At 49.3% G+C, this 14,528-nt stretch overlaps 4 protein-coding genes across 4 annotated transcripts; 2 read left to right on the plus strand and 2 right to left on the minus strand.

Annotated features, from left to right (window-relative positions):
* Nucleotides 1-2,968: 2,968 nt before the first annotated feature.
* On the plus strand, nt 2,969-3,445 carry VFPPC_16098 (hypothetical protein; the record flags this gene model as incomplete). The annotated part of the gene is made up of 1 exon (XM_018293851.1): nt 2,969-3,445. One exon carries the CDS (start codon nt 2,969-2,971, stop codon nt 3,443-3,445), a length of 477 nt encoding a protein of 158 aa, XP_018144095.1.
* A 2,696-nt stretch (nt 3,446-6,141) lies between these two features.
* Nucleotides 6,142-7,130, plus strand: VFPPC_14418 (patatin-like phospholipase domain-containing protein; the record flags this gene model as incomplete). The annotated part of the gene is made up of 3 exons (XM_018292187.1): nt 6,142-6,187; nt 6,240-6,582; nt 6,656-7,130. 3 exons carry the CDS (start codon nt 6,142-6,144, stop codon nt 7,128-7,130), a joined length of 864 nt encoding a protein of 287 aa, XP_018144096.1.
* A 1,717-nt stretch (nt 7,131-8,847) lies between these two features.
* VFPPC_16099 (hypothetical protein) lies at nt 8,848-9,282 on the minus strand (the record flags this gene model as incomplete). The annotated part of the gene is made up of 1 exon (XM_018293852.1): nt 8,848-9,282. The coding sequence occupies one exon, from the start codon at nt 9,280-9,282 to the stop codon at nt 8,848-8,850; it is 435 nt and encodes a 144-aa protein (XP_018144097.1).
* A 3,463-nt stretch (nt 9,283-12,745) lies between these two features.
* On the minus strand, nt 12,746-13,124 carry VFPPC_16100 (hypothetical protein; the record flags this gene model as incomplete). The annotated part of the gene is made up of 2 exons (XM_018293853.1): nt 12,746-12,973; nt 13,047-13,124. 2 exons carry the CDS (start codon nt 13,122-13,124, stop codon nt 12,746-12,748), a joined length of 306 nt encoding a protein of 101 aa, XP_018144098.1.
* Nucleotides 13,125-14,528: the final 1,404 nt, after the last annotated feature.

Genomic DNA, 14,528 nt, shown 5'->3' on the forward strand with positions numbered 1-14,528 from the left:
ATGGAGCCCGGTGGGCTGCCCAGCCCAAGATAGTAGCAGAGATGGATGGCCGGGTTCAGCCTCAAACAACTGTGAGGCGACAGCACGTGGGCGGCAGTGCCAATGCTGATGCTGACGCTGACGACGTCTGGGCTTTTCTTTGACTGCGAGAATCTCAGTCGTGCTCGTCTTTGACGCGTTTTCTTCGGACTGTGCAGTGCAGTGCAGTGCAGTTCGGTATTCTAATCCGAGTTACTCGGGTAGATTTGACAGTGACAGAAGGGTAAGATTAGATGGACCGTCGATCCCAGGGGTCCAGCAGGGTCTAATAAGACAGATACCCAGACGGATGGGACGGTGGATGATGGGATTCTTTCTTGACGGAGGGATTTGGGGGGAACAGGGTATAAAAGGAAGGAGAAGCCATGGCCAGGGGTTCAGAGGGAGGAGAAACGAAATAAAAGGACAACAAGCGAAAGGAGATGGTCTTGAATAAGCGTAAAAGCCGCGTCTTCTCGAAGGATAGCGAATTCCATTGCGTCAAATGAGAGTCGGCGCCGTTTGATGGTTATTTGGCTAGAGAGTCGCTTGTGTGACGAGAGCCACAGCGATTTGATGGATGGATGCTCAAGTGGATGGATGGTTTGGGTCTATGTTCTGTGGAGATCCATGATAGCAGCCAAGGCAGCCTAGCAGTATGGAGTCTGGTACGGAGTCTGGTACGGAGTACTCTGTAGCAGCATGGCATGGCGAATGGGTCAAGGCTCAAGCTTGTATGGTCTGGTCTGTCTCTGGCCCGTTTCATTAGACTTTTTGGCTTGAACCGTAATTGCTGCCGAGGATCAAATTGGACCTCATCTCGCAAACCGGCAAAAGAGATGGTGTCGCGTGCACTTGATTTGCAATTGACACGAACGCTGTACATGTCAAGGTGCTAATCTCCCATAGACTACGGACCTGGATGCAGCTGGCCGAGAGATGGATGCTGAGTACTCCGTAGATGATGGATGGACAGACTGGATGGATAGATGCTTCCACAGACCCAAGGACCAAGACAAACTCGCCTCTTGCAGCGACGGCGGAAAGGCAGTGCGTTGACGCAAACCCAAATAGACGAAGAGGGATGACGATGCAGCCAGATTGCAGATTGGAGACACAGACGCCGACACAGACGCAGATGCTCTTTGATACAGAATGCAAATGCACTCACCGTGATGCAGACGCAGATGCAGATGCAGATGCGAATGCAGACATTCCGCCGCCACAGTCAGCAACTTTCATGCCGAATTGCTCGTTCATGTACAGCCGAGCTGTCGTGAGTTGACTGCAACTCGACAAGGCGCACGTTCTTTATTTATTCACCCTTATCATCCCGATCGTCCAGTCGAGATGCCGCTGCTTCTCCTGCTGGTCTCGGTTTTGTGTCGCCCGTTTCCTGGACACCCACCACAAATGATGTGAACTAGACAGGACAGTTTGAATCTGGATCTTGCAAATCGGCGCATTCCCCAACACCCACCAGACATCTAATGGACCATACCAGCATCTCATCGCACTCTCCTCACCTCACCTCACCTCCGCGATATCCAATCCTCCCACCCTCCGCATCAAATGCAGATTGTGGCGTTCCCTGCCTGTCGACCGCAAAGGTCGGTCACACCTGACCAGACACAAAAACTGCAATCCTGCGACCAGACTCCTTCTGCACCCAACGGCAATTTTCTGATCCAGCGGTCTGAAGCCTGGAGTCTCTTCTCTTCTCCTCTCTTCTCCAGTCCATCTTGGCCTTGCGCGGTTTCCAGTACCCCGTCTGCCTGATTCAGCTAGAGAACCTGGAAGAGGCTGCACATGGCGTCCAAATATGGTTCGAGGTGTTTCTTGTGTTTCTTTCAAAAGAGTCAAGTGCATGTGGAGAGAGCCATTTGTTTCTCTCTGTTTACTCCGTTGTTTTTAGTTTATTTCCCCCCGCCTCTGCCGAGATGCTCCATGTCGCTCTCCACATTTGGATTCTTTGACTCTCACCATGTCATCTCGTCTCATTCTTGGATGTGAGCTCCTTGTCTATCGGCCGGTTGTTGCGGGTAACTCAAGCAGCAGTTATCTCATCAAAAACTCTGTTCCATATCTCTCACACCATGTCCCGTCGCCACAGTCGTCTTTTTTTCAAATCATGAAACCAATCGTGTTTGACGCCAATGCGGACCAATCTCATTTTACACTTTTGCCAACTACCAGTTTGCTTCTGTGTGACGTCTGGTCCTACAGAGCGCATTAGATGCCACCAGACTTTCAACGTTGGATGAGTCCCCTATGCCACAGGCTGGCTGACACAGCACAGCTCTTTGCACAGCAAATACAACAAAGGGCCGAAGTTGAGCGGCGAGGCGGGCATTTCCAGTCCAGCCCAGACCTGACCAGACCCATGGGACTTAAGTCACGCAAGGTTGAGATAACAGATCTGGACCCCGCTGTTCAAATCTTCTGATCTTGCTGCTTGTGGCTAATCTCCCGCAACGTCAAGCTGCAGCTGAGTGTGGCCGTGAACGATATGACGGTGACAGTCTACGCATCAAGAGGCGCAGTCCCTTCTACTCTTTGACATTACGGATTCAGATCTCCCTCCTCGAGTACAATGCCACGACACACTGCCAATACACAATTGTCAGTGTCATCCTCCATTCCTTTCACTCCGCAGAATTCTTCATGAACCATGCACCAAACATCTTGGCAACTTGGCTCCCTCGAAACAGGTTCAAACCCAAGCCAGCGCCACAACCTTCCTAATCCAACAATCTGGTGCTCTTAACCTCATGTAAGCCGGAGACTGATGGCCAACATACTGGAGATTTTACCCACTCACTCACATCAAAGTGAGGGGAATTGATAAACAAGCCGAGCCTCATGTCGTCCCCGTCATCCTATCATGCACTGCTAAGCCAACACGTCCATCTCATCGCATCTCATCCATCCATCCATCCCTCCGCTATTTATGGCTCAACCCAGTTCCAAACACGTAGCCTCCTCGTCCTTGTCTCCGTCCCGCGTTGGAACCCTGGCGTCTCGGTACGGAACACATGAGACACTGTTTCCAACAAATGCACACCGTATTTGCATTTGCATTTCCATTCATTTTCATTTCATTTTGTTTACTGTAACTTCACCGCAATGTAAAGCCCCCTTCCAAATCAGTGCAAACCAGTCTGTCAACGTTGCATCCCGAACCAACACTTGTATCAAATGCCTCACTTCTCCAGTGTGGCAAACAAAACCAACGCCATCAACACGCCTCTTCCATCTTCCGCAAGGCGTCCAGTTCCCTGAATCGCCGACTTACGATTGCCCGTCCCAACCCAACCCGTCTTACCTACCCCCTCCTTTCACAAAGAAAAAGCGTCTCGGCCATGTGTCTTGGTCCCCTTTATGGCTCGGGGCGTCCGAGGCAGACTTGAACAAAGAGGGGTTCTGATTCAGGTTCAGTTCGGGGCTGCAAACTAGTCGTTATGTGTGCCGTAGTGTTCTTTTTGTCCTTTCCCATTGTGTTGCGCGACTTCAGCTTGATTGTTTTTTTGGGAGCTATTGGGCTGGGCTGAGAGCTGAGAGTGGGGGTTTGTTCAGTTCCGGGTAGTCGGTACGGCCAATCAGTTCAATATCACTCGATAAATCTGATGAAGCGTGGTGTTTGGGATGATAATTCTCATGGTGGATGAATTGCGTGGAATGGTGTTTGCTGCACTGGATATGGTACATCTTATGAGGTGATGCAGATTAAATTTTTCTATGTATAGGTGTATGTAGGAGTTGGAACTGCTAGGTTTGGTGTACATGGCATTCAAGCTGTGTTGTCGTATTGGATGAGTGAGATGTGGCGCTCTTTTGCTTTATGTGAAAATTAAACGTTCTTATGCGGTTCAACCTTATTTTTTATGAGTAGAGAACAGTTCGAGCTGAGTTTAGGCTTTTCTTGTTCGTGGTGTTGCTGGAGAATATGATTGTGTGCTTATCATGTATGAAAATGTATCAGCACCCAAGAACTTGCACTCAATAGATCGTATGCCGTATTGCAAGATTTTAGTAGTCTTGTTCACCCATTTCACATTCAGTGCAAGTGTTCGTCACATATGCCACATGGACAGGTACATACGTAGAATATGTGTTGTGTATATGTTGTCACTTTTCCTTGGTGGTGCCTCACCAACACACCTGCTGTTCCATGTGACTTCATGATGTGCAGGGTAGGCCAATCAATCAAGAACGAAAACACTCAATAACCAACCTGAGATGTGAAATCGGTGGTCAGGATTTTTGGAACCAACTACCTAGGTAGGTAGTAGGTAGTGCATGAGCCAAGGAGAAAAGGAGCAAGAAAACAAGAGGGCAAGAGCTTTGCAAACTCCTGCAGGTTTGTGAGCTTACTCCCGCCAATCTCGCTTGTTGCTAATGGCTATAACATATGAGTGACAAGGCTCAAGATGAAGGCGAGAGAACAAGTCCAGCTACTATATCAAGCCCAATTGATTGCGTACTTATTCCATTTTGTGACCCTGGGGATATAGTGTTCATGAATGGAATGACGCAAGTCATGTACTTGATGCACTTTCTGTTACTTCCCTTCCTCCAGCGTTGATTATCGTCCTGAACGGTCCAACCATCGAGAATGAGTCGTGGATTTCTGTTGACCACCATGCTGTAACCAGAGACTTCTTCAAGGCTGTCGAACACGAGATCGAGGAAAACACAACCCTCGTGAAATGGCTAAGAAGGCAAGTCCATCTCCTCCCAACAGCACTTTTCTTCTGCTCCTGTTCAAATATGTCCGAGTTTTTTTGTGACACAATATTGCTGCGAGGTCTATTATAATTAACCACTTACTGACAATCTGAGAAGCAGGGTGACAAGTCCATGAAAGACTTATTGCTGCGAAACTTCCCCAGCGTCCATGTACATGATATACCTCTGGAAAACTTTGGGAGTCTGGGCAATTCTGGGTAATCATGCCGCAGATTAATCGGCTTGTCCACCGAATCAGGCAAGATGCGAATTCAGTCCAGAAAAGGCGAGCCGAAACCTTGTCCCTGTTCGACGCCAAACAGCTCAGCATTGTGTTCGATTATGCATTTAAACATCTGGTGTCAGGCACCGACGAGCCTTTTGACCTCAGCCAGTGCAGGCAACAAGTGTCACTTCCAGCAACGGTCGAAGGTCGTTTTGCGGAATTTCTCGGTAAATGCATGAGAAGCTCTGGAAATGTTAACTTCGAGGCTACTGCTGCTGTGGTTGGGTTTTGTATCTTGCGGAATTCGATGAAGAAGGAGAGTTCAGGTTAGTATAGTCTCAACTCTCAACATCCTCGACAGACATGTACACCCCTTTCCGCTTACATATTGACAATCCTGCGAGTAAAAAGACCTACTACATCCATCGGCGGTTCTCAGTACTGAAATGAGGCAAATACTTTGCCGGGCTTTGGACCAGTTTCTCAGCGACAGCCAGCAATGTACCTACCTCAACCCGGAGACTGGCGACGGATGTGTGAACACTAGAATTGGGCATGCAAAAGGTCACCAATCTGCAAGCGGCTCATTCATTGGCGAAGGCGCCTTCGTGGATGGAGCTTTCGGTACCGATAGATTTCTCGAAAAGGTGAACGACACGATAGCCAGCGCCATTCGGGACATGAGTAAGAGTGTTGATGGCAACAAGCAGGCAAGGCTGAGTTTCGCAGCCGAACGGCACAGAGACCTGCTCGGTTCCATGCCTGATCGGTCTTTTTGGACTGAAATCCTCAGCTTTAGATGGATGGGTGTATTTGAACTTATGTTCAGACTCTGGACTGGATCGCTGTTAGCCCTTCGAGCGAGCGTCTGCTATGCTTGTCTGTTTGGGCGTTCGGAATACACCTTGCCATGCTCACACGTCATTTGCTTTGATTGCATAAAAGAGTTTGACGAAACACCGCCGGAAACAAAATATCCAGGCACGGCTATGCATAGGGAGTGTGTTCTATGTTCGTCTAGGGAGAACAAGGTTGGAACCTGGCCGTATTGCGTCGAGTATCAGCCGGATCTGGGTGGCATACGTGTGCTGTCTCTTGACGGCGGCGGCGTGTGAGGCATAATCCAGCTTTCAATCCTCAAACGCCTGGAATCGCTGGTCGACCTTGACATGCCTTTGGGCGAGCACTTTGACATGATCGTTGGGACAACTGTTGGTAAGTCGAATGACAAGATTCCAACGCCAAGGCACCGGCTAATATGAAGCAGGAGGATTGATTGCTCTAGGTCTCGGCATCCACAACTTCAACGCGCAAGAAATGATGAGGCACTTCAGATCTCTCTGCAGAGATGGCATGGAGCGAAAAGCTCTTACCAAAAGCCAATGGTTCGGGTGGGCCGTGAGGCTTCTCACCAGCTCCATATACAAAACCTACGAACTAGAGAATGCTTTGAAGGCAATATTTGGCACCAAGACGCTTTTTGGATACCACAATGGTGCCTCCAAGGTTGCGGTGACGACTACTGTGAGCGCTGAGACCCGATTGCTTGCCAACTACCACTGGGGTGACGACAAGAGGTATCTGAACGCAGATGTTCGTACATGGCTCGCGTATGTTGACGTTTCCATGCTTCCTTTTTCATTGTCCCGTTGAAATATGAACTTGTATCTGATGTTGACTCAGTGCCCGATGTACTTCAGCCGCTCCCATGTATTTTGAATCGGGCCGGCATGACGGCGTTGATTGCCGGGACGGCGGATTGATAGAGAATAACCCCCTACAGATTGCAGTGAACGAGGCGAGGAAGCTTTGGGGTACGGACGCATCGTTTGACATTGTCACCTCTATTGGGTGTGGAAAGGCATACAAGCCGCAGCCTGCTCCAACGTCGACGTTTGTCATCAGCGGTTGGGTAGAGGAGCTTTTCAAAACACTTATCGAGACTATGAACGGCCACAAAGCATGGGAGAAGTTCTACGACGACTCGGGTAATGATATGCTGGACCGATGCGAGCGATTGAACGTGCTGTTGAAGGACGAGATCGAGCCAGAACTCGACGATGTCAGCGCTATTAGCCGACTGGAAGACCTAGCCAAATCGTACTACTTTCACTACCAGCCTAGAAAAGGACAGTTTCGGCTATTTCAGGACGAGTAGAAGAGGATGGGCTCACGGTTCCGGCTAACAGACACAAAGCTTCTTTGTACTTCTTCGAGCTGATATCCATCACGCATATCGACGAAGTTGCCATCGTCAAGGGCTGAATCTGTTATCGTTTGCGACCAGGTCGAGAGTCCCACCAACGCCTTATTGGACAAACTTCACATTTCAAGATCCGTGGCCAGACGGTCAATATGCCGCAGCTTCAAAAGGAAGAGAGGTTAATGTTGGAGGTGTCTTTTCAGCAACAAGTTTCACAGAATTCCGATCCACTACGGATTGATGTCAAGTTGGACCGTGTCGAGTATTATATCAGCATCAGTGGATTTCCAATGACGTTGCAGGTGAGTTTGCTCTTCAGATGTTAACACGCCAAAGAGACTGGGACGCTGACTATCACTATTACCAGTCGTTGAAGTCGTATTGGGCTACGAAATAGATGTTTTAGTTAGCGGACGGAAGTGAGAACCCGCAATCTTAGTCTAGATAGAATAGACACCTTTCGAACATGATCCAAGAACAAAGCCTCCGGCCGTTATTTTTCTATAGTCACTTCCGGAAGAATACACCCCTGAATGAGCTACTCGACTACTTCCTTTACACTAGTTGCATCTTGTATGCGGCATATCAAATCTGTCATAATGCCCCAGTCGTGGTCAGGTGCAACATTTGCCGGCAACAACTAGACATTCCACATACCATCCACCTCTCCGCCTTTCAATAGGGTCATATACTCCTACAAGCGAAAATAAGCTTCTATTGTACATCTCGCGGTTGTTCAAATCGAGTCTCTTGGAGGCTGCGCCTGCAATGTGGAACAGCATTTACAAACGGGATGCGGCCACCGCTCTCACATTCCAGGGTGACAACAGCATAGGAATCGCAAATGTCAGGAAAATCTGGATGCAACCGTCTTAATCCATAACAGTTGAGCTATTAATCTAATGAAAAGAAACCCAGTCAGAGGCTGACAGCCTTGTTTTTCCTTTGGAAAAACGGACATGGAGGGAATTTGGGCAATGTGCGCATTCCCACAGTGGACTCTTAGAATGCATATACGCGGTCCATACTGAAATGAGATGTATCAGTTATCCATCTGCTCGGGGTGTCACTTGAACGGCTCGTCTCGTTGAAATTTAACTTGAATAATATACGATACCCGCCAGCCAACTGAAATAAGACCTCATTGCCATTGTCGACGGGCTGGCAAAATCTGCCACTCCCCAGGGTTTGATATAGCGCATACGGAGGGAACGCCGGGACCTGATATCTTATATCAATTAAAAGGAGATAAAGCATAGGCTGCGGTGTCCCAAATGGCTCGTATTCTAGCTCTGAAAGATGGAGAAATGGCCAATTTGCACATTCTGTACCCACTCGAATGCATTCTGTCAACTTCGTAACCGACCTCACTGGTTGAAGCATACAACATCTGCAGAGCTCACCTTTTTCTCTGTTCACCGCAACTCTCGGACTTTTTCGGCTCCCATCATCATTGGATTCCAAGTTTGTTACACAGCATCTCGGGATATTACTCGGTATATAAGGTGCTTGATCCCAGCACCAACAGATGCAGTCGTGTTAGTTCAAACGTCTGAGAGCGGAGAGGAGAATCAGTAATTAGGAATATGGGCGATGTCAGGTGGTGCGCCATGTAATTGGTAGAACGTGTGAGCACGCTTGAAGCACTTGCCAGCCGGCTCCGGCGGCCGTATTAAACTTGTCGAGATCTCAGCCAACATGTGGCCCCGTCTTCCATGGCAGGAGGTTCCTGGAAAACAGGTAAGTTTGTGCACTGACTGTTAGACAGATCCCATGAGTGGAGATCCTGAACCATGAATGACAGCCGCCATAGATTGGTTCCCATTTTGAGATTCTGCCAAATGGCGTGCCCGTATCGTGAGTGCGGTGATCCGGAGCTCATGACATTTGCCCCATTCACCATTGCATGTGCTATCACGGCGAGTGGTACTGGCACACATTGAGTGCCAACTGGAAACTCTTCCGACAAGTTGTCATTGTAAATACGGCTTGGACGGCTCTCAACATCTAGATATTTTGTTGTCTCTTTTCCCAGCCAGGACGCTTGTCTCTGTCTCTGGAGCGGGCCGAAGTGCCCACTCTGCCAAGGATACGCCAGCTGTGCCATGTCCAATTAATTTCTGTCACATGCTGTAGCTAGATTGGTTGAAGACTCGGGGGCCGATATGAGGCGCGGAAATATATGGAATTGCCATTAATGGAAAGGTATGATGGTCAATCGCTGCGAGGTACGAGATCGGCCAGCCAGAGTTGCTGATAGAGGCAAGGATGTTCAAATTACCGATTTCAATTTCATGCACGGAGCACAACCAGAATGCTCCATAGAGTAGACAAGAATACTCAACAGATTGATTGAACAACGTGGCTAGCGGTTGGCGGCTTGTAACATCGCTGATGTGTGTATAAGAATAAAGGGTTATCCAAGAGGGAAATTTGGTACTGAATAGAGCTTCAACAACATGATGACTTTTTTGCGTCAATAGATCTCTTTGTCTTGCACTAATGTCCCGTCAGTATCCGACTTGATGATACATGGTGCATCGGGGCAACAACTTCAGATGTCTTGGTAAACACCGGGCCGAGGTTCTTGAGCAAGAGTATCCAGCACTTCTCGAGGTCAGTAGGTAGTTTCGATAAGCCAATATTTCAAACTCTTCAATGGTCATCGGATGCTTGTTTCACTGTAGGGAAGAGTTGGTCGGGGTGCCTGGCTGTGCCCATGTCTCACATACGATTCACAAAGCAGACATGCCGGGCAAACAAAATGAGACAGGGGACCGAGCTTTCAACTACTCTGTGCAGGGCTATCCAAATCATATCCTGGCACCCGTCATGCCAAGGCTGTCTGCCCAGGCTTGAAGTCGCTGCAGTCGAGATGTTGAAGGAATAAGTGTAGCATGCCTCAATTAATGTAATAGCATGAGGGTAATTGCAGGAATATTGCTTCATGCACGGCCGACAAGTATCTGACCAAGGCTGCTCACCTCTAATTGACCCATGGAGATGCTTTGAGGTACAAGGTAACAGTGCTTTTGTCCCTCATGGAAACTTTTATGGTTCAGACAAATACATGGACAATATTTGTCTTATAAACTTGTGAGTAGGGTGATAGGGGCGTTCTTGGGGCCGGTTGGCTATTGAGATGTCCGTGGCACTGTTGATTCGGAGTTGGCCTCCAGTCTCCACGTTCAGACACCACTCTGTGGTCTTCTCACGTAGGCATCCGAATTATTCATTCGTCACCACGTCCTTGACGACAAAGTAATAGGATGTTTTTGCTGCTTCGACCGGCAAAGAAATCACTGCGGACGCAAAACCCAGCCGGTGCCATTAAATCTCCGGTTCTTCCTCGCTGCAGCTCTGGGGTGGATTATCGACTGATTAGAGTGGATTTGCTCATGCGATGTTTATCTCGTTTTCGATGGAGCAAACAATTGGCCTTGTCCTAGAGGAATGGTTACTGTAATAATAAACCCCTGCCTCTAAAATCATATTCCACGACTCTCACAGATTTTCATTTGCGGACATCCGCCCCTGGACTAGAGAAGGGACGCGATACTACCTGGGGAGCTCGATAAGAGTCCGGACTGTCAGCACAACATCCTGATCTTGTCGGGGACGCGGCATTGACAGCAAGAAGCTAGCCAGGGAACTCCGGGGCCTAGAGCTAATTGACTGTGAAGAGGTCCGATACCCGTGCAGTCAGGGTCCGTGAAGTAATCCACAGCCCTTTCCCAGCTTTGCACTGCAAGAGATTGCTCCAACAGAGGCGGACGAGGTCTTCCATGTGAGCAACATATGTGAGTGAAAGCTGTAGCCCACGGCATAGCCGGCTATGTCAATCGACGCTGTGCCGGAAAGACCCCTCCGTTGGTCTCTCGTACGAGGGTTCTGTTCTGCACCGAATGTTGCGAAGCTGCCAAGTTGAATTAGAGACATCAACGAATGCACGTGCAATCGCAGTAACGATCAACCAACTAGGGACATGGTCTGCGAGGACTAGTTTGCCCTAAAGTTCCAAAGTTAACTAGCGTACGATGCAGGTAGATGCGCTAGCAAACGCCCCTTGGTTCTGGCTGCCTAGTCAGTATGCACGGCCCTGGGTCTCTCTCTGCCATGACATTTGCCAAAAGAGTCGACCTGCGTCGTGATGGTCATTAATTGGGTCCGGAAAACAATTAAAACACATGGTAACAGATCCCCTACCTGCCTCACCTGGATATTATGTGCAAAGATTCAAGTTTTACTTGCAGGCAGGCTGTCCAGGCTCTGATGCAGAACAAAGACAAGTGCCAATCGCCAATCGCCAATCTTGTCAAACCTGGGAGGACCCTGGGCGGGGCCTTGTGAGGAGGACAAAATATTTGACCTAACGGCTGCGCTGAGTACTGTAGTGGTGCTGGGGGCATAGCTGCAATGCACATGTGTCGTCAGTCAGTTTGAATACTGGTAATGGGAATTTGCCACGGCGCCTGTCCGAGAACCAAAACAATGGTAATAAGGGTCGACTGGTGGCTTTGTCGATCCAGAATCAAGTCACCAGACCAGCCCGGAAGGCACAGCTTCATTTGTGACTCGGCAAAATAGCGCAAAAGTCAACATGATGTGACATTGTAGCCGACGTCTTCCATGACGATATATCCAAGAGTAGGAGATGGGGCTGAGATGTCTGTCCTTTGCGTATTTTGTGGCCATGGGATAGTTCGAAGGAGCGGAACAGAGCTGGGGTGTCGACACCTCCTGGACCCTTGACGAAGGAAATAGCCAAAATGCTCATGGTTTATCTTCCTAGCTCGCCGGACGGTGATGGGTGGAGTAGTGGATATTGCCGCCGTCTGTTCCTCGCCAGTTCGAGACGACCCGTTGCTGATCTGTCATGGAAGGTGATGCTGAAGAGGGAGAATAGAGTCGTATTCAAACCGGATGCGACACAGCTGCCCGCCAGGAAAACTATCTCAAGCCCATTAATATTCGGTAGAACTGGATGAGCAGGGAAGATATAAACCTTGAGGGATGCAGAAGACGGCTTTGCGACAGGGTTGTGACATGGGCAGAGCGTGGAGACTTGACTGGATGGATAAAATCCAAGTTCTGGTGCAGTATCTTGGAGTTTTCGGCTGCTTTGAGCAAAGACAGGGCTGGAACAATACAATTCAAAGACCAAGGTAAGGTACCAAGGCACAAAACCGGAGTACTTGAAATTGACTTCCAATTGTTGAGCCAGGGTCCAGCAACTCCGGCCGTGGCGCGCTTTCCTCAATCGTTGCCTTTGTGCAGATAAGGCAGGTAGGCCGAAGGCCACTTCCTTGAACAAAACTCAAACGGCGCAACCGGCAAGCGATGGATTCGATCGTCGCGCCGTCGTTCCTGGCGACAACTTGAGGTATTACTTGACATCGACCTGGCAGCCTGGCAAACCGGCCACTTCACGCCGGATTTCGCAGAATGAAATACCAGCCTCTAACAAACAGAATGGTCGAAAGCCCTAGATCCAAGCATGGCGCTCCGCCTTGTGCTTGCAATACAGGTATAGCACAAGCTTGGGCCTCAATTATGGGGCTTGTTCCACCTCACCTACGGACACAGATCGAGAGGCGAACAACGAGTTGCGCTGGGCCAAGGCCCGGCGCCGGCATCACGGCCATCAACCGAGCAAAAAAGTGCGTTTCATGAGTGAAAGTATGTTGTGGGCGGCTGCCGGGGTCAATGCAAGAGGTTGACTCTTGTCTGCATGAGAAGCTTCTGTCTGGCGTGCTGTGGCTTCCATTTGGTTCCTGGCACTCTTGTGTCATCAATCGCTGGTAAGTTACCATCGTCAAGCTTGAAGACGTCGGCGTATCATTGACAAAAATACTTAACCAAATAGGTTGCTTCATCCGCATTAGCTTGTTTCCGCTTCACTCGTTGCGCCGTCGTTGTACTTACCCTGTCTTTCACGGCGGCTTTCATTCTAAAAGTTGTCACTACGACTCAAAAGCCACCCCATGACCAATTTCAGGCCCCTCTTCACATCTTCGCATCGTTACGTTGATGCGCAATGCGAGAACAGCATCCAAGGAATATTTTCAACGATACCCCTGGCTGGTATGAATATGATACAATCGAAGTATCCTTGACGTGCTCACCTCTCCCTGATGCTAGTTCATACTTCAACCTCACCTATGTCTAGCATGCGCTCATGCAGCAACAGGGCTGGCTTTGCATGTCTTCCTGGCATCGAAACTCCGAACCTGACTTGCGACGTGTCGGGAAGTGGAATAAACATTGGATGCGGGTTCCCCAATCAGTGCTTCAATGTCCTGGGTAAAATACGGAGTACTCGATATTTAACAGTGCGAGACCGATAGCCTCTTTGTCCTCCTGCCAACGTCGTCGCCGACTTCAGTCGTTACGTCCCGTCTTCGCGAGTACCAGCAGGACAACCAGCAGCAAAAAAAAAAAAAACAGCACCGCATGCATACATGTGGGGAGATAACTTGGAGCACCCCAACTCGAACCAACTGAGCAAACACACCCTGGCAACTGCCCTGCCCTGCCCCCCGAAACCTCAAGACAGTTGACAATCAGTGTGGCGTACGGCGAAGGCTCTCAAGCGCACTGTTACGGAGTGGTCTCACAAACATTGAGACAAGGGCCCCATGATGACCAACATGTATATCCGTGCCAAGGAGCTGTCTCTGCGCATATCAGGGTGGCGGCCATGTCCAGTGAGAATTGCACAGCATGCAGTACCTGCATGCGAGTTATTGCTTGATATTCTTCCAGTGGCTGTGGTTGGGCAATTGGGGCCCATGTGGTCTCTTTTCTCCTGCTGGGAATGATTGCATGCATGGGCCATTGAATGGCCGGTTGGAACCCTCGAAAAAAATGGTTAATGTTCTTTTTTATTGCGACTTGGCTGCCTGCAACTGCCCTATGCCTATCAATGGTCTGGAGGTCGGTCATCACAACTGAATGACGGACTGGCGCTTGCAAAGGCGAGTCTCTACGCCAATCCACGACAGCTAATCGACCTAATAATAATAACAATCAACTCCATTTGACAAGGAGCTTGTTCCATGTCCGCTTTTCAGGGCCCACACCAGATCAACACGGCCCTTTGACGCCACCCGGACAGGTATCGCACCGGTTCCAACCGTAGGTTGTTGCGATGGAGGTTTTCTTCACCTGAACCACACCAGGACCAGTTGGAGTAGTTGGAGAAAATTATGGGGAAGACTGCGGCATCAACCTTGGCCCTGGTCCATCGTTTGTTTGCGGGTGCAGCGTGGAGACCATGGCGTGCGAGCAGTTATATTTTTGTTGACCTGGTGCTCACATGTTGCACCGCCCACTTGTGCTCGATTTGAGGGT

This window comes from Pochonia chlamydosporia, chromosome 4 (assembly GCF_001653235.2).
Source record: "Pochonia chlamydosporia 170 chromosome 4, whole genome shotgun sequence".
Classification (NCBI taxonomy): domain Eukaryota; kingdom Fungi; phylum Ascomycota; class Sordariomycetes; order Hypocreales; family Clavicipitaceae; genus Pochonia; species Pochonia chlamydosporia.